This window comes from Rutilus rutilus (genome assembly GCF_951802725.1).
Source record: "Rutilus rutilus genome assembly, chromosome: 15".
In the NCBI taxonomy this organism is placed as follows: domain Eukaryota; kingdom Metazoa; phylum Chordata; class Actinopteri; order Cypriniformes; family Leuciscidae; genus Rutilus; species Rutilus rutilus.
Genome location: NC_140220.1, coordinates 6552849 through 6579243, shown reverse-complemented (window position 1 = coordinate 6579243; position 26395 = coordinate 6552849). Strand labels below are relative to the sequence as shown.

At 36.6% G+C, this 26395-nt stretch overlaps 1 protein-coding gene across 2 annotated transcripts; it reads right to left on the bottom strand.

The window, feature by feature from the left end:
* Nucleotides 1-202: 202 nt before the first annotated feature.
* On the bottom strand, nucleotides 203-25936 carry mfsd2b (MFSD2 lysolipid transporter B, sphingolipid). Of its 2 annotated transcripts, XM_084432960.1 has the most exons (15): nucleotides 25840-25936; nucleotides 25160-25337; nucleotides 17262-17387; nucleotides 16223-16347; nucleotides 10666-10789; nucleotides 9071-9149; nucleotides 8697-8878; nucleotides 7341-7431; nucleotides 6197-6318; nucleotides 5783-5866; nucleotides 5489-5572; nucleotides 2971-3080; nucleotides 2235-2378; nucleotides 1864-2040; nucleotides 203-575 (listed from the first exon to the last, which is right to left on the bottom strand). In XM_084432960.1, exons 2-15 carry the CDS (start codon nucleotides 25328-25330, stop codon nucleotides 524-526), a joined length of 1671 nt encoding a protein of 556 aa, XP_084289086.1. In that variant the 5' UTR covers nucleotides 25331-25337; nucleotides 25840-25936; the 3' UTR covers nucleotides 203-523. The 2 variants fall into 2 exon arrangements, with proteins under 2 accessions (XP_084289086.1, XP_084289087.1); XM_084432961.1 differs by lacking the exon at nucleotides 25840-25936 and having other exon boundaries at nucleotides 25160-25815.
* Between the last annotated feature and the right edge of the window lie 459 nt (nucleotides 25937-26395).

Genomic DNA, 26395 nt, shown 5'->3' with positions numbered 1-26395 from the left:
TAGGATTGTAATTATTATTTTAGTAAATCTAAAGGATTCTTTGGGCTTATTTAAACAACATACTGTACACACACACACACACACATACAGATAGATGCATGAACTACATTAATTCATCCAATTAATATTCAATACTTTTATTATCATTATTATATATTTTATTTTTATTGAAGCATCATTGCTGAAGCGACGTGAACCAGCACCATTTTTTATTCATCCTGGAATCAAGTCAATTAAAAATATTTATAATCACTATAACATCTTAATATATTATCAGTATATTTTCCCTCAGGAAATCCTTATATATATATATATATAATGATATATAATCCATTCATGTCATGTGTATAAATTAGATATATGGGGCTATATGTTCGTGTGAAAATACAGAAACAGACTGAATACAGAAACAAACTGAAATGTTTACATTAAAACATATTATAAATCTCACACAGTGTAATATACACCAACACAACTCATCCCAGCACTGGGCTGGAATATCAGGATCTGCTGTTTGAGGACGTTACGCACTGTTCAGATCAACTCTGAGAGATTTGCAGGTAATGCTCTGGCTTCTGAAAAATAAATTACATATATACATTTTATTATATATAATATATGAAAATAATAATAATATATATATATATACAGTGCTATGCATAAGTTTAGACACCCATGCTAAAGTTGACTAAAAAGAGGAATAAAAAAATCATCTTTTGGAAATTGAACTTAATGCCTTCATTAAAAAAATTTGGAAAAATCCAACCTTTAAGGACACCAATTTTCCTTGTGAATGAATAATGTATCGTAAATAAATAAATGTTCTTCCTTAAAATACAGGGTGCATAAGTCTGGACACCCCTATGTTAAATTCCCATAGAAGCAGGCAGATTTTTATTTTTAAAGGCCAGTTACTTCATGGATCCAGGATACTATGCATCCTGATAAAGTTCCCTTGGCCTTTGGAATTAAAATAGCCCCACATCATCACATAGCCTTCACCATACCTAGAGATTGGCATGGAGTACTTTCCATAAGATCATCTCTCAATGCAAATCAAACCAGCTATTAGGCTAACTGAAATAAAACCATGCCAATCTCTAGGTATGGTGAAGGCTATGCACCCTGTATTTTAAGGAAGAACATTTATTTATTTACGATACATTATTCATTCACAAAGAAAATTGGTGTCCTTAAAGGTTGGATTTTTCCTAATTTTTTTAATTAAGGCATTAAGTTCAATTTCCAAAAGATGATTTTTTATTCCTCTTTTTAGTCAACTTTAGCATGGGTGTCTAAACTTATGCATAGCACTGTATATAGTACAGTGTATATATATATATATAAAATGCTTCTTTATACTGTATATATACACACACACACACACTACTGTTCAAAAGTTGTTTTATAAAAATTTTTTTTATCAAAAATACAATAAAAACAGTAATACTGTGAATTATAATTAAAAAAAAAAAAAAAAATTATTGTAATATATATATATATAATTCTTTTTTTTTATAAAGCTGCTTTATATTTGAGTGGAAACTGTGATAAAAATAAAGTTTTTATGTACGGTACTTTATTTTTGCTTTTCACAAACAGGGAACCATTGATAACAATATGTTCTACTAGAACTGATGAATAGAAAGTTTAAAAGAACAGCATATATTTAAAAATATTTTATTTTGTGTAAAATTATGAATGTCTTTACAGTCTCTTTTGATCCAATTTAATGCAACTTTGCTGAATAAAAACATAGAGACTCCAAACTTTTGTAATATATATATGTATATACTTAATATACTTAATACTTAAATACATATGGATTATATGTAAGCCTGAAATGTGACACAGGGTCATTACCTGAGCTCTTCCAGGGCGAGTTTGTTTCGTAATCTGACATCCTCGCTGATCGGGTACACCATGAGGATCATGAGGCCTGTGGTGATACAGGCCACCGGGGCGGCGCCGATGAGCAGTTTCAGTGTGTAGACCACTGGAGGGGGCTGTCTGCACGCTCCTGTGTCATAACCAGCAAACCTACAACACCAACAACTGTGCATTCAGCTTTCATGGGATATGCAGCACAAAAATAATCATGCATTTACTCATTTCCTGACCGGTTTCCAAATGTCAATGAGCAAAGAAAAAGATCAAATTCTTAATATTACAGTGTTTACACCAGTGGTCTGTCATGAATCATTATTTCCAGAGTAATGAAAGAGTGCTCTCACTGTAGACAGAGTGTGGACACTCCAAGAGAAATGCCTGCAGCGAACTTTGTGAAGAAGGCATATAGGGAGTAGAAGATCGCCTCGTGTCCCTTCGAGTTGCGGTTTGCCAGTCTGAAGTCATCCACTACATCTGGTAGCATTGACCTGAGCAACAGGAAACACAACACGGCAGAGGCATCATTCATCATCTCGTATTAAACATTGACATTGGTGCCATAAAGCCAAATCCTCTTTGTAGACGGCACATAAAAACTGCAATTTACTCATTTGGGGCCTTTCCAATCAAGCAGAGTCTATCTTTAAAAACCAAAAAATAGCATGACCCTGTCGTGAAACCTGTTATTTGGAGATTACTGGTTATTAAACCTATATATGAAAGTTAAAGCTTGGCCGGATAAAATAAACGTTATATTACGCTCTTTATGGATCACTTTTAAAGTCGGCATGAAACGGAAGTAGTGATCCCTTAGTCTACTAAGAGAACAAAATAATGACAGAATTTTCATTTTTGGGTGAACTATCTCTTTAAATGCATGACATAAACTATATTCAAACTATATTTACACTACATTTTGAAGGAAATGCTGCTTTTTTCATTGCCGCTGCTTTTTTTTTTCATTGCCACAGCAAAAACTAATCTACGAATTATTCTGTGAACACAAAAAACACAAGGTATTGGATGCATATTCTTTGTTTATGAATAGTGCAGTATTATATTTCGGTTTGGAAGACTCACCATGGTAACAAGAGAGAAGCAGCCACACTAAGCCCAGACGATACGGCCACAACATATGCCACTATCAGATTAGGGATGAACACCAGCATCACCGTGAACGGCATGATCCACTGTTTCAAACATAGGCATTAAACCATTTAAAGTTGCAATGAGTATGCTTTTAACCTCCCAGAAATGTATAATGCATTTGATAAACATTTTAAAATGGCTCCAGTCATAGGGTACAACGGGGCTAAAGGCACTACTTCCATAGTGTGTGAAAAAATATATCTGTTTTAATTGAACATTGATGGAGCAACAGATTTTGTGTGAAAAAAGTTTGTTTGTTTAAAAATCGTATAAATGTACCCACCACACACGGGGTAAAACTAGCATGGGGCAAAAGGCACAAACTATTGATACAAATACTTTAGGTAGAATAATATGTTTAATAATAATAAGTTAATACTTCAAAACAATCACTTTGGCAAAGTTTGTACTGTTTTTGGTTTATTTTGCTAAATAAAATAATACATTTTTGCTTAATAAATATACTGTCATTAAAATATGTTGATTTAAAAAACAGAGAAACAAAATGATTTCAAAAAGATTATGAAAGCATTGAATGAGATCCCATAATAATTAAAAACAATCTTTATAACAAATAAATATGATATTTTATTATATGATACGATTAATAACATATTTTTAAATGATGGTTTCATTATAAATATGGTGATTATCTCTAAGGTGGACACCCAACTTAATATATATTTACCATCTGAATCTAACCAAGTCATGTCAACAAATGGAAAAGTCAGCCGGCTGTTTATTATCATGTTAATTATTGTGCCTTTAGCCTCAACAGAAGCACTTTTTACCCCAAATACCATACTTTTACATATTCATCTGTTATTCAACTGTTGCTTTAATTACCTTGAACAAAACTAAAATAGTTAACAAGACCTTTCTCTCAAAATATAGACAATAATTTGATCAATTCTCATTTGCTACATAAATCTACAACATTTAAAAAAAACATTAAATATTAGATCAAATTAGCGCAAAATCAACTTGCAATTGCGTCAAAGTTTGGACAAATTTCCATGTGCATCATCAAAAGCGGTTGTTAAAGTCCTCCTGTAGTCAATAATTGTATCCCTTAAAACTCATCTTTGATCACCAAAATGACATATTTAAAAGTTGTTTCCTTGAAAATAATTTTTTATGCCTTAAAATAGCTTGATTGTAACTCTACACCCTTGCCTCATTTAGTATGCACGGTTCTATGAATATGCAAATTAGCCCCGCCTCCACTCACTCGCACCAGCTCAGATCCACTCGTTGACGTGATTGGTTACAAGGTAGTTTGTGACGTCAGAAATACCAGCGATTTCTAACCGCGTTTTTGGGACTGTCTTTGGTTCACTGCAGTTTTAAGGACAAAATACTCGGCAATGGTGCTGACTTATGAATTTGCACATGGTTTGTCTTATATACAACAGTAAAAGCTTGATTTTCACCACTAAGAAAAGAGCTGTGTTGTGCCATCTACTGGTTTATAAGAGATTTAAGTCAACTGCGCCTTTTACCCCGGTGTGCCTTTAGACCCGTTGTACCATAACATGGTCAGTGGTCTAGAAAAGGTAATTTATTCAGTATAAAGGCCTGTTCACACCGGGACGAATTTCGCGCGCGATATTCGCCGACGTTTAACGCCTCGTGACTAAACAAAGGGCGCCAATATGAGTGTGCACACCGGCGCGAAAAACGGCACGCGTAAAAGCGTCATTTTTTAAAAAACGCCTCGGGTTCGTTTTTTTGGTTTGACGCGCCGCGTCAAAAACTATCCGACCAATGAGATTGCCGCTTTTGCTCACGTGTCTGGAGCTTCTGAAGTTACAGTAAAACACAACTTGGGGGCGCTCAAACACAAACGGTCTTGCCGTGCACACGTACGTAACGGCGAAGAAGATATACACCAAGTAGCGTATACACTGCCGGGAAGAAATAAGACGAGGAAGATGCAAGGCAAGATGAGTGTAGAGCTGCTGGTCTCGTTGGTGTCGGAACATAAAGAACTATATGACAAACGCGACAGCGACTACAAAAATCTTGATAAAAGAGAATTGTTATGGAGTGGTTTCTGTTTTACATTAAGCGCCATCTAATGTCAGGGAATGAATTTGCATGTTCACTCGGCTCATCGTCAGCGAAAATCGCTTGGGTGTGAACACAAAAAACGCATTGAAAAACGCTAGCGAATAAGGCGCGCCGATATTCGTCCCGGTGTGTAGGGCCCTTAAGACTAGTTTCCCAACATATTCTGAGATCACATGACCAGCAGAATACAATTGATTTTGATTAGGCCACTATTATCAGACATATTCAGGATAAACACTGCTATATGACACACTATATAGTAAAAAATACCCAGTAATTGCTGTTTATAATGTAGTATCCTTTGATCATTTATAACTGAAAAAAGAGTCATCCAAATCACTGATTAAGAAAAAACACTTGATAAAGTAACAATTACTGTAATGCCGCAGAATGCTGCTGTCTTCTTCCCGAACTTCTCAAGGAACCACTGCCAGAATGGGATACTCACTGCTGCTGACATCTGGGAAGATATAGAAATTCAGTCACATGTTCATTCTACCCAAGATACACACATTAGAGAACTATAGAGAGCTTTGTCTTCATTTCAACGTCAGCAACAAACAAACAACCATTGACAGGTCAATTGAAATGGATATGACATCAACAATATCTGTTTATTGAATAAAGTTCATGGTGGTGTCAGCTTTTCATGTCTTTATCAGGTACTCACCAGAATTGTCAAAACAATGTTCTGAAAGTGATCTCGAAGCTCCACCGCATACGTGCAGAACAGCACAAAGTTACTTTGTATCAACTGCAAATGGACATATAATACAGTTATAATGATGTCATTCATTAATCCAGCCCAAAACACTGTGATTAAAGGAATAGCTCACCCAAAGATGAACGTTTTTGACTTTCATGTTCCATCGGACAAACAGCCCACGGGTTTGGAACGACACGAGTGCGAGAACATTTTTGGGTGAACTATCCCTTTAAGAAAACCTGAAGGCTACATTCTTGGAATGTATTCAGAGTTTCAAACATGATGAAACTGTATATGCTGCTAATAAATATAATAATTCAGTTACATACAACTGAACGAACTATTGTAGAATGAAATACTGGAGGGAAAGTATGTTACCTGGATGGCCACAGAAATGAACAGGAAAGCTGCCGTCAGAGTGAGGTAAGACCCGTGCTTCATGACCAAAATAAAGCCCTTATGGAAAGGAATGGCTTTGTCCGTTTTAGTAGCGTAGGGATCTGATGCAGATGGAAAAGCGGAGAAAACACAAGTTAGATATGCTTTATGAGGTACAGTGTGACACTATTATGACGCATTTAAACGCAAAAATATGTTTTAGACACAATAGTTATGCAGCAGGTTTCCATATAATGTGAAAGACACTTTCAAGCTAAAAAAAAAAAAAGTGCAATAAAATAAGTCTTCTGAAGCCATTCGGTAGCTTTGTGTGCAAGTTAGAATTTATAAATATAATTTGCACTTGCACGTATTCAAACTTGACCCGTATACCACATTTGAATATAAGTGAATGGATTTTGTTCTGTTTTGTTCTGTTCACACAAAGCTATCATACACACTACTCTAAAAAATGTGGGGTCAATATGGATGCAAAAACAAGGGTGCATTAAATTGATCATAAGTGACAGTAATGACTTTACATGAATACAAAAGATTTCTATTTTAAATAAATTATGTAAAAAAAAAATCCTGAAGAAAAAATGCATCACGTTTTCCACAAAAAAAAAAAGAAGAAATGTTTCTTGAGCATCAAATCATCACATTAGAATGATTTCGGAAGGATGATGTGACACTGAAGACTGAAGTAATTATGCTGAAAATTCAGCTTTTACATCACAGGAATACATTATTTTAATATATATTTAAATAGAAGTTATTTTAAATTGTATTAATATTTCACAAACTAAATTTTTTTACTGTATTTTTTTACTAAATAAATACAGCTTTGATGAGCATAAGAGACTTTCTTTCACAAGCAATAAAAACAATCTCAAAACCCAAACTTTTGAATGGTTGTGTATCTTCAGAAAACAGGACATATAGCTGAAAAGTCATTTTGGTGTGTTTAACAGAGATCAAGTATAGACTGTATAGAAAAGAGCAGCGTGCATCTCCTCTTGTATTCCACAGAAGGAAGTCATTTGGAAATTTGTTAATTTTTTGGGGGTGAACCAAGCATACTTTTCCATTCGGATGCAGTGGCAAAACAAATGCATGCCACATGATTACTGCACATGCTCACCATCTCTCTCTTTGACTCCCAGAAACATGACCACCGTACAAACCAGAAACAGCCCACCGATCACTCCGGCAGCGATCATGTAAACTTCCTTCTGTAAAGAGAATCAGACCATGAGAAAACAGTCCTGCAAAACGTCTGTCTATCATTTAATTCTATCTTTAATACATCTTAATCTTTGGTTGTAGTTTTATTCCAGTACATGGTTGTCATGTTCCAAATTGATTACATTAATTTGGGTGTAGTGGCTGCTTCAGACTTCGTACTGTACGGTCTTGTAAATTTTAGCGAGCTCAAATTAGGTGCAACCCCAGAAAAGAGGAACTTTTCAATCTATTCGCCCCCAAACAGGAACTGCTCTGCCCTAAACAACCTCAGGATTGTTTGCTATTTTTCCACGGACCGCGGCAAGCACTTCATTATTGTTCCAGATCAAAAGAGCCGTTTCAGAGGAGACGGTTGGCGCGCCCTCCCATCTCACCGCCTTTCAGCCCGGCCACAGAAGAATGCGCAGTGACACGGTGCGTGTTGGATTCAGCCCGACCGCCTCAGAGAGCTTTGACCAGAGAGTCCAGCTCCAAATAGCTGTGGGCCTTCATGGTTCTCCATCATGGGTTTCCACTATGGAACCCTCAGCCACATCCACAAGCCAAGCCTGTCGGTTCACTCACGAGTCGGTTTTGACTGACATGGAGCTCAGTGGCTCTCGGCTCAAAATAGAGTTATACAGCCCCCAAAACAAGCACATTCATTTATTGATTCTGAGGACTCTGATGAATATAAATTGATCCTTCGAAGGTCAAGCTCTAGAAATCCATACCCAATTAAGTTTTGAAGGGTTTATGGTTGGATGAAATGATGATTGATGATTTCAGGGAAAAACAATCAAAGCATATTACATTATATTATATTTGAATATATCAACAAATGTTTTAATGAATATATATATATATATACAGTATATATATATATACTATATAAAACAGCATACGGCCGTTGCTGGAAGCCAGTGGTTTTAGTGAATAAGTTATTTTATAAAGCCTTATTTAAACGTTTTTTTCTTACAAAAAACCCATTGCTTCGCTTCAGAAGACATTTATTAACCCACTGAAGTCGTATGGATTACTTTTATGATAGATGGATGCGCCTTTTGGAGCTTTAAAAACTCAGGCTCTTTTCACTCCCATTATAAAGCTTGGAACAGCCAGGATATCTTTAATATAACTCAGATTGTATTCTGTCATATACACCTAGGATGGCTAGAGGGTGAGTAAATGATGGGCTAATTCTGTTCCTTTAAGTGCAGTGGTTCACTGGTGCACTTTTAGGTGAGTTTAAACAACTGTGACTGATACGTACAGCATGAAACAGGAAGTCCTGTGACAGCGCCAGGGATCTGATGATCTCTGTGCCACTGCTGTTTGCCAGGTGACCAGTCGTCAGGTTCCGATGCGGACAGTGCTTCAGAGTGTGTGCGCTCGCTACAATCTGACCCTGAATGGCGGCACCGACCAGCGTCCCAAGCACCTCCACCGTCATACCTGCACATATTAATGCAGAAAAGTGTTAAATCATTCTTTACATTCAAACATATGCAGTTCTCAACGTAAGCACTTGGCAAGCATTTATTTTAGGATTACTGGAGCACAATGAAATCAGATGTTAATATTCTAGAGCAAATCCAAACACGGGTTTAAAGATGAACAATGTTGTCTGTGTAGCTGTAAGCTTACGGTAAGCTGTAGCAGAGTCTCTCTCTCGCTGGTCGGTGCTCAAGAACATGGTCAGGGCGGAATAAGGCACATGGAAACACTGCAAGAAAGATTAAGAATAAAATACAAGACAAACAGTGATTAAGATGGAAACTGAACATTGACAATGTATTATGAAAATGCAATACAATATTGCACAAAAAAAAAAAAAAAAAACATTTTAATAAATATATGCTTAATGTGAAAAAATCTCAATATTAAACCAGTGAATAAACAAATTATTTAGGGTAGACTTTCCTAAAAGTTTTTGCTGCGCTTTAGGTTGAGCAAAGATTCAATTTTGGCTGTATTATAGCTTCTTCAGACCAGGTTTTGATTTCTAGGTTTTTTAAAGCAGTGGTTTTTATAAAAAAAAAAAAACAGATAATAAAAAGTTCTCATAGAGGACCACCTATGGTTCAGGCAATAAAATTATTTTTGGTTCTAATTGGAAGCTTTATGTTTATTATTATGGAGCGTTCTGTACGCTCTCATAAGTTATGATCTAAAAAAAGGCAAGCAAAATGATGAGTGATCCAAAAGAGCATGTACATTTATCAGTGGTTTCATAACCACTCATCTTTCCCATTTATATTATGTTGTATATAATTCAAAAAAAAAAAAAAAAAAAAAGCTCATAAATCAAAGCTATTCATTTTAAGAACAACATGTTCTGTGTAGGCTATTATAAATGTGCGGTACAAAATCAATATTTATCAAAGTACAGCAAACCTTCCTTTAACTTGCTTACATATTGCATTGCATGCTTACTATAAGTGTGCACTACTGTCAGCTATAGCTTTTCTAATTCTCACGAAAGCCAAGTCAGCACTGCGGCAGACCAACGGCCCAAACGGCTACCAAAATAAATCTAACTACAGAGTGCTTCTCCAGCGGTGCTTCTGTTTCTTAAGAGTTCCCCATATTGTCCATTTGACTTCCATTAAGGGTTTTGATTCTGAGTAGCTGGAAGATTGGTTTATTTTAACATAAACCAAAGCTTAATTATGAAAAACGGACAAATTAGAATCATGTAAACTACCGGTACTACAACCTTCTACATGTACACTAACAGCAGCTGGTGTTTCTCAGCTTTGTGCCTACAGACAATGAAGAACGCTAAAAGAGGAAAGCAGCATTTATCCTCTCTGGTGGTTTCGGGCAGGTTGTACCATGTATTTATCAAGTAGTTAGAATGACTTTTCATTACAGCGTAAACCGATGTGGTCAGAACGGCTTCCCCACTCCAGCACTTATTGGCGGGTTTTTACGGAGGACAGAATGAGCCAAGCCATAGTAACAAAGGATAGAAACACAAATAAATCATGGAAAACTCCATGCAGAGATCAAAGAGGCTGGGCTATAACCACACTCAATTTTGTTGACAAGCATTTTTAGCAAGATTAAATTTACTTGAGAAGCAACACTGCATCAGATACACTACCTATCAATAGTTTGGGGTCAGTAGGATTTTTGTTTTAAAGAAATGTGTTTTCTTGTTAATCTGTAAACGATTATTTACCATTCAATTACAGTACAACTCTAAGAACATCAAAGCAAATATGCTGGATACTTACTGTGATGAGAGTTTGGTAGAGACAGTAAAAGCCCAGATACCAGATGAACCTCCCATTGGTAAAAGGTGGGACAAACCAAAGGTAGAAGTAAGAGACCACCACAAATGGAGTGCAGCCCACCATCCTGGAGGAGAAAAGGACACAAAAGTCTTAATGCAATTAAGTGTAAAAAGACAAAATGTCAGTAGCACTTTATTTTTACAGCCCTGTTCTCAATTAACATACTATGTACTTATAGTAATTACAACAACTGGGTAATAACTAGGTAGTAACCCTGAACCTACCCCAAAACCTAACCTTAACTCATGTAGTTACCTTATATTAACCAGTACTTTCTTAGATAAGTACACTGTAAGTACACATAAGTGCATATACTGTAAAACATAGTGCAACCAAAATTGTTTATTATTTAGTGATGGTGAGATATCAATGTCCATTTTTACAACATTAGACAGATAGATAAATTAGATAATTTGATTATGATTATCAGTATGCACATGATTAAGAATGTGAAAACAAACAAACAAATGTTTTTTGGGACAATATTTCGGGCAAAAGTAATCTGGTCACAGGAAGTGCTAGAAAGGAAAATGAACTATATAACATTGCTAACTTTGCTAAATAACACTGTCTTCAATAGATGTCCTGTGGTTGATCTCCCATTTCAGCTTCTGAACTAATCAATATAACCCACAAAGGGCAGCTTGAGTATCATCTTAAAGCTACAGTGCACATTTATAGCAGATTTGTGTATCAGTGTTGTCTCTGTTTGTATGGACGCTACAGCAGACTGAAGGAATCATCATCTAAAACAGTGAACTGCACACCGACAGTCTTATTCTGACGAAGTCGTCTTTACAGAGTGAAGCTGTACGTGGGGAATGTGTTGGCCATATATAATTCATACTGATACAAGACTTGCATACCATTATGAGAGAGGCAGTCAGCTGGAGGGTTGAGAGGATTTCAAATACACAGCTGAATGTGCCTTTTCTCAGCAATTTATCCCCATATACCAGCTAAATTATATATTCTACACTTTTGCTGATTTTTTAAAAGAGCAATCTATCCATGGATTCTTGAGGCAAAGGCGTACAAGAAATATACTTTACGTAAAGAAAGTATGCAGATGTGAATGTTTGGCCAAAACATTGAAATGCCTTTACATGCATTAACCATTAAATGTGTTTGTCACCTTACTTGTTAATCAGGTAAAGATGAGTAGATAGATAGATAGATAGATAGATAGATAGATAGATAGATAGATAGATAGATAGATAGATAGATAGATAGATAGATAGATAGATAGATAGATAGATAGATAGATAGATAGATAGATATGTAATGTACATTAACGAATGGGTTCCCGGATCTTTATCGAAAACGGACTCGTTCAGGGATGGCGTGAACGTGTGAGCTCAAGGTTGAATTTAATTCAAGCCCAATTTATTTTTATGGTTCTTAAAAAAGAACCGGTTTACAGGAGTCAATTTCCATGAATCAAACATCACTGCTCACACTGTTCATTGTTGTATGCAGGAAACATTGGACACGCTCTAACAAGAAGAAATCTGGCGAAACCGCAAATGAACGCACACAAAGCTTTCACAACTAGTCGCATTTTAGTCATAGTCTATTATAGCCATGTTTTCCATATCTCTCTTTGACTCAGGAGCGAGACTTGTCCCACAGTAAGCAACCGTTTGCTGAATGCTGAATTCAGGTGGTTGGCTTTCATACTAAATTACGTGACCTTGTCAACTCTAGAACTATCACAACCCTGTTCCTGTAAAGAAAACCTCAATGTTTGGTCAGGGACTTTCTAAGCAGTTTACCCTGGACACACTGACCTCTGTGCCACACTGCTTTTCACTTTCACAGAGGATGAACAACTGTGAGCAAACAAGCAACAGAGAACAGGGAGGTAAAGAGAGTGGCCAATTCTGGCACAGTCCAGATGCCACTACTGTAGTGTGGAGCAACTTCTGTGTGCCCTGCTGATTGTTCGGCCACACAAAGGAGCCACCGTACAGGAGAGAGAGAGAGAGAGAGAGCAGGACAGACGGGTTCATGTGAATGGAGAGAGCCAGACGGTACGGAACCTGGGTGCTCTTTGATACCAATCTTTCATTTAAAAGTCACGTTTCTAGCATCTGTAAAACCGCATTCTTCCATCTTAAAAATATGTCTAAATTACGTCATATGCTCTCAATGACAAATGCGGAACAGTTAGTTCATGTGTTCATGACCTCAAGGCTAGATTATGCTCTTATGGGTGGTTGCCCTGCACGCTTAATAAACAAACTACAGCTGGTCCAAAACACAGCAGCTCGAGTTCTTACCAGAACCAGGAAGTATGACCATATTAGCCCGGTTCTGTCAACACAACATTGGCTCCCTATTAAACATCGTATACATTTTTTAATATTTTTGATTACTTACAAAGCACTTAATGGTTTAGCTCCGCAGTACTTGAGCGAGCTCTTAACGCATTATAGTCCTTCAAGGTCTATTGCTATCTCAAAACTCTGGCCAGTTGATAATACCTAGAATATCAAAATCGACTGCTGGCGGTAGATCCTTTTCCTATTTAGCACCAAAACTCTGGAACAGTCTTCCTAACATTGTCCGGGAAGCAGACACACTCTGTCAGTTCAAAGCTAGACTAAAAACACATCTCTTTGACCTAGCATACACATAACACATTATAAACTTCTATAATTCAATGTTAGGCTGCATAGATTAGGTCAGCCGGGAACCTGGGAACACTTCCCATAAATCCTGATGTACTCGTTACATCATAAGAAGAATGGCATCTACGCTAATATTAGTCTCTCTGTTTATCCCGAGGTTTACCGCAGTCCGCCAGATCCAGGCTGTATCCAGATCTGATGAAGGACCTGAGCCTGGACGCGACGACAACGCAGTCCTGAAGTGTCAACTAGTCTCTCCCCTGTGAAGGCCTCCTTCTCCTTACCTCTGTACAGATAAAACTGATTCCAGTTCACATGGATATGCGGAAGCGATAAATAATTCTGTATTATACATTTTTAAGGCCAGACAAGTAATTTGTTGAGGTCAATTTGTAAAGAAAGGGTTAGGTCGTGTTAGCGGCCCCTAAGTTAATAACTAATGATCTTTGCAATGGAAGTGAATCAATCAAAACTAAATTTAGCTGGACAATAACTTTATTCTAGGAGCTGCTGTAAGGACAAAACAAATCTCTGTTACTGTAATTTCCTATTATCACTGTAAAGCTGCTCTGAAACAATCTATATTGTTAAAAGCGCTATATAAATGAAGGTGACTTGACTTGACTTGACTATGTAAGGTGCTGAATGTGAATGTGAGATAACCTGATATTTTAACTTAGGGAGCAAAGTAACCTGAGGGAAAAAAGCCTGAGACCGCTAGTTAAAATGCACTGATAAAAATGATTCTGTGTTGAAGTAAATACTACAGAAAAAAAACGAATGTAATTTCTACATTGAAGGGAAAAAAAGAAGAAGTACATTTTATATTATTACTCAATTCAAGCTGGTAGAAATTAAAGCTTGAACTTATGAGTATATTTTATTTGGAATTGTTTGTTATGTTTAAAATGGTGCTTCGAGTAAGTATCAAAGTTATAAAATTAAGTAAAACCTACTGAACTTTCTAATACTGTTGATCATTCACTGGGGCAGAAATTGTAGAAACGAAGTCTAACTGGCCAAGTTAAACTGACTTATTGTTGATAATTTTACATAACTTAGTTAAGCAGTTTTTACTTAATTCCATACATGTGAAATTTACTTAAAAATATGAGTGCAAAAGAAAAATTAAGTAAATATATATCTGAATTTTTTTAAATGTGGTCTTTGGACTTTGGGACTGTACACACAAAAAAGAACAATAAAACATGAAAAATATATAATAATACGATACAAGATCTTTTAAACATTAAAATATATCTTTCCAGATTTAAAAAAGAAAGACGTTTTTTTTACGTTTTTAATGAAAGTGTTACCCAAAAAATGCATACAAATAATAAAAATAAAAATATATTTTTCTTTCTATAAATCAGCTTACTGACAACTTCCCTGTTTCTGGAACAGACTTCATATGTTTGTGGTATTACATAATTTCTTTGTACGTCAAAGAAAGAGATTTAGATTTAAGTGTCCAATAAACGTTAAGAGCTGCACTGAGCTTCCAAAACATTAACATGTGATGAGAGTTAAAAGAGGTCAAAAACCTGTGCTTTAAGAAAATCACTGATTACGTAACTAAAACCAAAAGAAGCATCAGAGAAGAAATTTCAGGCGTGACGCTGATAGGATGAGTAATTTAGCAGAATTCCCCCTTTTAAAAGAGAATGTGGAATCTGTAAATCAACATATTGTCTTTGTGTTGGCACGGCTTTAGCATAATAAACACCGAGACACACCAGAAGGCCCACATGGGCATGGCTGAGATGTTCTGCAGTGATTCTCTGAAAACAAACCCTAACTACTTCCTCCCGGACACTATGATGTCACATCAGAGTGTAATCAGAACTTCCTGTCAGGCACTCACATCTTGGGCATGTCGTCACTTTAATCTCCTGAGACGTCCACAGGCCCATTTTAAGACGCCTTCAACCTTCAGAAACCTGTTTGTTACTTGCTTAGATGTAATTTGTTAGAATTTAGGCTAGTGGTATTTTGACTAAATCTTGAACTAAAGGCAGGAATACACAACTACACAACATCTGAACAGATATTAAAACACTAGGCATCATACACTTGCTGATTTTGTAAGTGCAAGGGTTCCGAAAATATTTTTTCCCATTCATTTTCTCCATAGGATAAATGATTTTTAACAATAACTTAAAAAACTTTAAAGACTGCCCTACTGTAAGCTACGAGGTTGTTAATCTATGCTATCTGCTTCTTTTGCATTATTTCAGCTTATTTATTTAAATAATCATGTTTAACAGTGCAATTTGTGGTGAAAAACGACATTCCACCAATCAGAGAGTCGAAAAGAGCAAAATAAGCCAAAAGAGCTATTTAGCTCCGCCCACTCCCATAAAGCGCTGTGAATGACGATCTCGCTACGCTCTCAAAATACTTAAATATTTGTATATGTATATATATTTTGCAATGTAATTAAAAATATATAGTTTTTATATATACACTCAACATTTGTAAATGAGTAGTTTTATATTTCTCCATCGTTTTTATTTGATTATGCTGTTTGCAATGCTTCATGGGATTGTAGTTCTTTCCCTCACTAAAGCCATTCAGTACATAGTCTTGTACCTTTGTTTTTTTGTCCAATTTTCGAAAACCTTTTTGCTTTAAATCAAGGTTTATAATGTCATGATTCACCTCTGGTTGGCTTGGTTCATGACTTATAATGATTTAACAAAGACTTATTTTAAAATCCATGTGAGAAAAAATGAATGGAAAAAAATACTTCAGCAATACATAAAAAAATATTTAACATGAATGGCATGCCTTTAGTATGAGAAAAACAATAGGTGCACTTTCAAACACACTGCTTCATTCACCAGTTCTCATACGCCACTCACCATGGCATGAGTCGTCCAATCTTTGTCCATTTACTCTTAGTAATGAAGAATCCCACAATGGGGTCAGTAACTGCCCCCCAAGCCTTACCGACGAACAACACCATGGAGGCCTGGAACGGGTTAATCTGTCAGGAGAAGAGAAAGTGAACATCTAGGCCTACATTAATAAATACCATCAAACCTCATGTTTTATTCATATTGTGTGGTTCTTGCAAATCAGAACAAGAGCAGAATCATTAACACAAGTTGAATTATTTTTGGCTTCTGTTTCAATTAATCAAATAATGAATCGGGTGCTGTTCTGTGATTTATATGCTCTATTAAAAATCCTATCCTCAAGTATTATATCACAGTAAAAAAGCAACCACTTATTTTCCAGTTTCCGAAACCTTCAGAGTCTCAAAAACTAAGAAATGCAATTTTCTTGAAATTACACAAAAACCCATGTCAAACCAACAGGATTGCACCAAGTGTTGTCCCAACTAGGCAAAACGAGTTGTCTGAACAAAGAATTTCATATTTCTGAAATGTTAAACATTTGTGAGTTCCCAGCATGCATTGCACTCTGAATAAATTAGGTGTTTACTGTTGTAGATTTTTTCCCCCATCATTTTCCATTTGTTGATTGTCACTGTTTGTGAGGTTTGTGTGTCAAGTGTTGAGGCCTACAGTATGTTCAACCATTTTAAACTATATTTTGGATATCTTTGCTTTGCTATCTTTGTGAAGAAGAACAATTATCCTACATAGTTCACTAAACATGTTAAGTATCCTATAAGACCATTTACTGTATATGACTACCATAACAACACATTTATTTCGTTATTAAATGAAAATTAGCAGAACAAGAAATCTGTTGTTGTCTTGACAAATTTATTGGCTGAATGAGGCATTTAGCATGTAGAGAATTAACAAATAAAATAAAAAAATTGACAAAAAAGTTGAGTTGAGAGACCTCAAGTTGCCTTGGATTTTTAAGTTCTCCATTTATCTTTTTACAGTGTGGCTTCATATTTATTAAAATACCTAGAGATCTCACCTGTGCAATGTCAAGTAGATATATCTGAAGGAAGAATGCTGTTGCACTCCCGGCGACCTGATTCGGTGCCCCTCCGATGGCGAAACATAGTTTGCTACAAACAGTGAGTTTCTGATCCAGAAGAGTCTGAAATAAAAAAGTCTTGGGGTCAGAAAATTAGATGCAGCCATACCAAATGCAGTTTTTTTTGTTGTTTTTTGGAGAGTACAAGACCATCCTAAGGTTACATTTGGAAGCTGATTCCATTCTTACCGTGCCATTGCAAGTTTCATTTTCAAATATTTATTTTTTAATTTAAATATTATTATTTTATTTTTTTTACCATTTTTTTTAATGTTGACGCTCTCTCTCTCTCTCTCTCTCTCTATTTAATATAATTTGAGTGTACACACACACACACACACACACACACATATATATATATATATATATATATATATACATACACAATTTTCCACCTTATATTGATAGTAGCAGCAGAGCCATAAAAACCACCATAAACATGCAAATAGTTAAATCTCTCGAATAACGTGCTGTGAATTATATAATGGTATTTTCACCTTTTAATTTTCAATTTCTTCAAAGCAATTTTTCTGGATTTGATGTAGTCGGTCAGTACTTGATTAGGTTCTAGGAGGTTTTTAGGTGATAATCACAGCATCTGTCTTTATGCAGTCGGTTCAGAGTTTCTCTTTTCTCCATTACGTGGGTGGGATAGTTCGAAGGACCCTCAGTCCCGAAACCACAGGAAATATTTAATCCAGATGCTTCCCACTGCTGTGAGTGATGGGCTATTTGATCACAGAGAACACCCTTAAAATAACGGTTCTTCAAAGCTTCTTTCAAGGAATGATTTTTACTGTATATATTTCTTAAGTTGCTATATAGTTCTTTAAAGAAGGTACAAAAGTCTTGTTCTATGTTTTGAATTACACATTATAAAGTGTTGTTTCTTAGGGTTAAAGAAAATGTCTGTAAACTTGGAAGAAAATTACCATTGGCTTTTCTGTGCTTCTACAGATGTGTTTGTTTTTTTACAGTCGCAGGTGACAAAAATATGTTCTAAGAATGTTGTGCAACCATTCCCATTGGGTTATGAAAATAATTGAAATAAATGTTCGCTGAACATTGAAAACATCCAGTTTTTTTAAACGTTTTAAAAACCTTTTTTCTTATGTGAACATTAAAGGGTAACTCTCGCCAAAATGCAACCTAGGGTCTTTTCGTTAATCTACGCGAGGCGAACTTTCGTTTAAAAGCATAATTAGAAAGGAAACGCCACTTTTAAGTTTGACCGTATTTTCGTTTTCAGTCAAATTGCCTTTTGAATGGGAGTGCTTGGGGCACTTCTATGATAGCATCAAAAATCGCTAATTTTAAAACACAAAGAAGGCTCGACACAACATGAAACTTTACTCGAAGTGTCACCAGGGGCTCTACACATGTACACGAGCACTGAGAACATTGTTTGTGTACACAGTTTACTAAAAATAAAGATTTTGAAAAAGTCACTGTAGCTGTGTCCGCCGGCATTTTGACAGTCAAAAATAGTCAATGTGACCGAAAACGAAAATACGGTCAAACTTAAAAGTGGCGTTTCCATTCTAATTATGCTTTTAAACGAAAGTTCGCCTCGGGTAGATTAACAAAAAGACCCTAGGTTGCCTTTTGGTGAGGGTTACCCTTTAACGTTCTGTGCTAGACTAAATGAGACTAGTCACAGAACCTGCATAGTGTTTCTCTATTGTTGGTTTAAATGCTTCTATTGCTCTCCTCAATTGTATGTCGCTTTGGATAAAAGCATCTGCTAAATGACTACATGTAAATGTAACGTTCTTTAAGAAAAATATGGAAACGTTACTTACTTTTGAACTGCACTTGCCATTCAAAGGAACCCGGCAATGACACAATGGAAGCAACACGGGTGTAGTGAGTGACTTCTCTTTACCGAAATGATTAAAGAAATGCATACGTTTTGAGTGGCTTTCTGAATGTAAAGTGTTTCACACATTAAAAAGGACACACATCCCCTTGAAAAACTCTGTGGATAAGGCAGAGTAAATGTGTGTTTTTGAGGGTGTGTATGTGTATGTGTGCGTGTGTGTCTGCATATGTGCGGTGTGTGAGTAGAAAACGGAGGGGAGATCCTTTCAACACATAAAAGGGAAGTCAAACCGCCGCTTAGAGCCATATATTTATGAGAGAGATCTCGGAGACAGTCTGACAGACATTTGCTGCTGAAAATACTACAGAAGTCAAACACTCCTCTTTGAGTCGTTAACTCATTCATCCGCTCAATCAAAGCCGGTGTTTGGCGTCTCCAAGCCAACGTGCACTCTGGGTACCCTCGCACAAAACACAACCACAGAGGGCAGGACCGATCGCTCTTCAAAAGATGCTGTAATTAACTCACTGAATTTCCCCCTCACGTTCTTAACTTCACCATGATGAAAACAAGATGAATGACTTCTGAAATCACAATTTAGGATGTTAAAATGTAATTATTCGGATCACTCAGGCAAGAAAATCAAAAGATCAGAGAGTTCACCCAAGTCTATATAATCTAAATTCTGATGCTACTGAACAACAAATATGCCTCTAAAAAAGGAAAAGTAAGAGGATTTGATGGTGCTAAAGTGTGAAATGAATCAGGAAGATTGTGTGCTTAGACTAGAGGAAGATACTGTTCTAATTCTGGTTTATCTGTTTAGCATCACTATTGCACACTGTGAGCTGAACAAACCAGTACAAAGAGTTGTGAAATTATTATTATTTTTTGTTGTAATTTTGTCTTGTTTTCTGATAAGAATATTTCAACACTCTTAAAACTAATATATTTGAGAAGCAGAAATAAAAACTGGCTTTAAATTTAATTTTTCTTATGTTTTCCCCCTTGTTTTAAAGCATAAACCTCACTTGTAAATATGCATGTATAATAAAAGTTTGTAATTTGCAATAAAAAAAAAAAATATATATATATAACTTTTATGTTAGATGTGATTAATCATGATGAATCGATTTTCAATTTTGAATATATTTTAAAATATAATTTATTTCTGTGATTAGCTGAATTTTCAGCATAATTACTCCAGTCTTCAGTGTCACACAATCCTACAGAAATCATTCTAATCTGCTGATATCCTGCGCAAGAAACATTTCTGATTATTATCAATGTTGAAAACATGATGTTTTTATTCAGCATTTATTTGAAATAGAATTATTACAATATAAAATTATAATTTTATATTATAATATAATATATTCTATTTTTTTTTAAAATATACCTTTTTGTAACAATATAAATGTTTTTACTGTAACTTTTGATCAATTTCATCCTTACTAAATTAAAGTATTAATGTCTCCGATAAAAATCGTAACCACCTCAAACTTTTGAACGGAAGTGTACATTGAACAAGGGACTCAGAGAATCTTATTGTGGGATCTGTTGACTTGGATTGGTAGACAACGTCGCAACACACCCCGGAGACCATCTACAACACTATAGCATCATGGATCGCTCGAATTCTCACAAAGTTTATTTTTGCTGCTGTTATCATGATAGACACAAACAGGAAGTCGTTGAGTTGAGACACAACATATCTGACTTCCTCACAGATTGAAAACAGCAAAAGCATGATAGCAGAATAGAAGTGTGGGAAGAAAAGAGTAAATATACAGTTGACATAAGGACCAAACTTTCCTTCTGGAATTTTGTCTCACAAAGCTTGTCAAGAACACGTTTGGGACATATTTTACCCCCAAAATCTAAATTAAAAACTATTATTATTCTTCTAATACACTCACCGGCCACTTCATTAGGTACATTGCTAGTAACGGGTTGAACCCCCTTTTACCCTCAGAACTGCCTTAATTCTTTGTGGCATTCTAGGTGCTGGAAACTTTTTCTTTTCTTTTAGAGATTTTGGTCCATATTGACACGATAGCATCATGCAGTTCATGCAGATTTGTCGGCTGCGTATCCATGATGTGAATCTCCCATTCCAGCACATCCCAAAGCTGCTCTAATGGATTGCGAGCTGGTGACTGTTAAGTGAACTCAATGTCATTTTCAAGAAACGAGTTTAAGAAGATTTGAGCTTTGTGACATGGCGTGTTATCCTGCTGGAAATAGCCATCAGAAGAAGATGGGAACACTGTGGTCATAAAGAGATGGACAAAATCAGCAACAATACTCAGGTCGGCTGTAGTATTTAAATGACGCTCAATTGGTGTCAAGAAAATATCCTCACATGCACCATTACACTACCAGAACCAGCCTGAACCGTTGATACAAGACAGGATGGATCAATCGAGACTCATCAGATCAAGTAATGTTTTTCCAATCTTCTATTTTCCAATATTGGTGAGCCGGTGTGAATTATAGCCTCAGTGTTTTGTTCTCAGTTGACAGGAGTGACACCGGTGTGTGTCTTCTGCTGCTCTAGCTCCTCTGCTTCAAGGTTCAATGTGTTGTGCATTCAGAGATGCTCTTCTGCAGACCTCGGTTGTAACAAGTGTTTATTTGAGTTACTGTTGTCTTTCTATCAGCTCAATCCAGTCTGGCCATTCTCTGGCATCAACAAGGCATTTTCACCCACAGAACTTCTGGATATTTTCTCTTTTTTGGCCCATTCTCTGTAAACCCTAGAGATGGTTGTGCGTGAAAATCCCTGCAGATCAGCAGTTTATTAAGTACTCAGATCAGCCTATCTGGCACCAACAACCATACCACGTTTAAAGTCACTTAAATCGCCTTTCTTCCCCATTCTGATGCTTGAACTTCAGCAGATCGTCTTGACAATGTCTACATGTGCCTTGAGTAGCTGCCATGTGATTGGCTGATTAGATATTTGCGTTAAAGGTCCAGTGTCGTTTTCAAAAAGTATTTTATTAGCTAAAATCAATGTCTTTCTCCTGGCTTTGCGATCCTATATTGGGGTCAGAAGAAGACGTTTAGAACACATTTGTGCTGCTCGTCTGGATTACTATAGATGGAGGTTACGTTCGAGAAGAAGTTCGACAGTAACCCCGCCCCCAGCCCCCGACGTAAGCATGATGTGGTAAAAGAACGGTTCTAGTCCAGCAAAGAGTTGGTGCCGCTTTGGAACCAATTTTCCTGGCCGAGAACCGGTTCTTTGGCTGTCGAAACACAAAGAACTGATTCGCGAGTAGGCACCAGCACTGCCTTGGTGGAAAAGGGGTATAAGTGACTGAAATCAGTTGAAATGGACAAGGAGATCAGTGAGAGGCGCTTGTCACTGCCCCGGCAAATTTGAAAAGCTGCACTGCACGGTAACTTCATAATGCAGGAGCATACTTATGGTGAGCCACAGGAGAAGGAATCCTCGTCGCCAAAAAAGCAAAAAAAAATATTTAAAAGGAAACGTGACCAGCCAATTCAAAAAACGATAAATATCAGGACAGCTTTTCCCAGGTGGAAAGAGCTAATGAAGGAGAAAGACTTTGAAAGGGACTGAAGTTGCCTGCTTTCTTCTCGACAGGTAAGTCAATTGTTACGGTCTAAATTACAAGCTTTTTTTTCATTGCTTGGTTGTGTAATTCATGTATAAAAACATGTATAGTTAAACTTGATGAAGTACTATTGGAAGACATGTTGTCATTGCTTCTTGGTACATAATGGCTACCATCATAGTTGCAACCATAGACTGTAAAAAAATATGGACGTAGTGTCCGTGACGTCACCCATAGGTTTCTGAAGACCGTTTTTGAAGCCTAAAGTGGGCGTGGCCGACCGTCGCCATCTTAGCTGCGCGTCACTCCCGGATTTATTTATTTTTACTTTTGACACCAGCCTCAAGCGGCCAGTCAACGAATTGCAGTTTAACTCACTTCCTTGTTGGTTTCAAGAGAGAGACGGAGAGGTTGCCGCTTGGTTGCAACACGCATTTGAAAAAAGGCGCTAGAGAGCACTATTCGTTTGAATGCAAAATACAATTTCACCGCTAGATGGTTTAAACTAGATTAACCGCTAGATTAAACAAGCAGTTAAACATATATATAGTGACATTATTTTCATGATAATAAGCACATATTTTAAGAGGGAAACATGCTTAATAGTCATAAAAATTGTCTCTTTTTTCCATCTGATTTTTTGGGTGAAATGTGACCCGGACCCATGATGACTCCATAATGTTTGTGAGATTCAACTGAACTAAAACTCTTTGTGCTTAGCCTACTTTCTCAGAGTTGCTGCTCTAAGCTGCTTTTCCCTGTGTATGTTCGCGTGAGGATGAATCTAGATGATATAATGAAGGGTTTATGGCTTCATGCCCAGCGGGATTTAAAAAATGCATTTTATCATTACACTTGCAATGTCAAATTGACCCTGGACTTTCACCTCCAATCTGAATGCGATTTTTTTTTTTTCTTGTGCAAAGAGTATGAAAAACAATATCAAGCTCGCAAAACCCAGACACGCAAGTGTAGCAATAATTTTTTCATGACTGTTGAGGCAAATGTTCTCTGATGGAGTCTCAGTGGATTCAGACTGCATGAAAAAACTGGTACATTGGTCTGTACAAACACGCCAGAGAGTCAAGTTAACCATAGTAACATAATCGCTCTTTATCAAGACATTCACATTGGTGATCACATGAATCCATAGTAAATCTCACAAAAGGTTTGAGAAGTAATACAATTTTCTTGAGGCAGCCTAGTGGTACAGTGATAGTATCAGGTAATACCATGGTACTTTAATATATACCATGTTACTAAATGATTACCATCATCATGCTACATGATAATTATTTACAAGCTATTTCAAACAATACTGTGGTTAAGTTACAGTATAACAAAGGTATTACCGTTAACATGTCCAAAAAAAATCCATGCTAAAAGTGAATCCCCTTCCATTTCCACTTTAAATCTTTAACCTTCCACTATGAGAGTCTCCGTCTTTCCTTTTTGTAATGGCGTGCGTGAGAACAAGAGCTCCATTAGTGTGTTTTCCATACATTATTGACACACGTCTGCCATTTTCCCCTCGACCAGAGGGTCAGCGCAGAAGAACAGCACAGACTTTATTTCACTTGACAGATTTTTTTTTCACGGATGAAGGTCATATTGCTTCCAGATCTGTCTACAAATATTATGCTATCTTTAATTTTAATAGAAAAATATGCCAATATTTGCTGTCTGACTGCATTTACATGTCAAAGGACACGCAAGCAAGCAATTAATACAGTGATCTCTCCAAAAACTCAAATATTCATATACTTAATCTATTAATAACACTCAATTGTGATAATGACACAGGGACAAGCTTTTCATTTACTTTCAATGCACATTATATATATTTCTAACCCAGATGATAATACACTGCAGTGTGTGGCATGTGAAAGGAATTCAGCTCTGATTACAGAAGTGATTTTTTGACTGGTGCAATGGTTAAACTCAAATGTAATCTTGTAATATACAACTTAAAAATACAGTTTGTGTCTTTACAGCAGTATGTACTTGTGGGTTTAACTGTCTGCCTGTCAGTGCTACGCCTAAGCAGCCTTTGGGCATGTGTGTTGGTAAAGCATCCGTTCCACACAAACATTCCATGTGCTCATTAAAACATGCCATTCCACATACTTTCATAACGTACAGATCCAGAAACGTTCAGACTGGTATCATAACAAAAATACGTGTATATTGGCACCTGTTCCCCCCTACTGAGTGTTCATCAACTCCAAAGTCCACAGTACAGTTGATACTGTTATTGTTATGCTCAAAAATTAATTTGTGCAACCCAAAGTAGTCAGGTCGATTCAGTCAGTTGACCATTCATTTATATACATTTAGATTGCAAGCTGATTTAAAAAGACACTTTGCACATAGTTCACAGTTTAACACAGAAAAAAGAGAAAGAAGTGAGCATCACATTGCCTTACCTGTGGTGGTATCTTGGTGAAAGAACTTTCAGAGTGCTTCATCATGACTTTATCCCCTGATGTGACCCGGGCTTTCTCCCCCTTTGCCATGGCACCCGGTGTGACGGGTACAGAGACAGCAGCTGAACTCTCTGGCTTCTCAGAGCTGGCTACAGCTGTGCCTGCGTCCATTCACATACTGCAGCAGCGAGAGGATGGGCAGGGTTAGATACAGATGCTTCCCAGCTGTCACTCACAGATATGAGCCAATCACAGTCCTCGCTCTACCAAAACAAGCTGCTTACCTGAACTGGATAGCCTACATTCCTACGCTCTCACAAAGACACTAAAACACTAAATAAACACATGCGAAGTAAGAGTTCATTAAGAATTTTTTTCAGGTAGTGAATATTAACATAAAACATCTAATGGTCACTTTTCCAGCAGAAATACTTTTAGTTCATATAATGCAAAAATAATGATTTGTTTTCCGTGCATTTTTGATATCCAAGCAACATATTCATTTTATTAAATAAATATCTAGTGCACATACACACAAAATGAAGAGACATAAACAAAGATAGATAGATAGATAGATAGATAGATAGATAGATAGATAGATAGATAGATAGATAGATAGATAGATAGATAGATAGATAGATAGATAGATAGATAGATAGATAGATAGATAGATAGATAACCTGAGTGATGCGGTGAGATGCACATCTGCTGCAGCGGTGGATGAACTGCGGGTTCATTCCTTCACACACAAACACACACTCATTCTGCAGCAGCTCGTTCTATAGCAGTAATCACAAACAAGCGCGCCCCCTGCAGGACACCAAAGGCAACTCACAGGATCCTACATCTAGTTGAGACAGCATAACGCTCTTAATAAACTCCAGATTACAGGCTAAAGTAAAATGAAGTGACCAGTATCAGCTCCTGATTGTAAATTTAGGTAGGGCAGATTATTAGCGCTTGTTTATCTTATACAGTTTGTAAGCTTTATCTGCACATGCAGACACACTTTTGGCAGAGGTCTAGTGTCCTTGTGTTATTCAGCCTGAGGGTGGCGCTCTTGGCAGGCTTTGAGTACACACAACACACGCATAAGTGCTATCTTACAATTCATTTCCTTAGTATTTATTGCCTCAGAATGTTGTTTTAGAATATTACAAGTTGTGAAGGTAAAGTGAGGAAAAGAAAGTCATGTCTAATCTCAGAACAAACATAAACAAAACAGAACTGAGCACG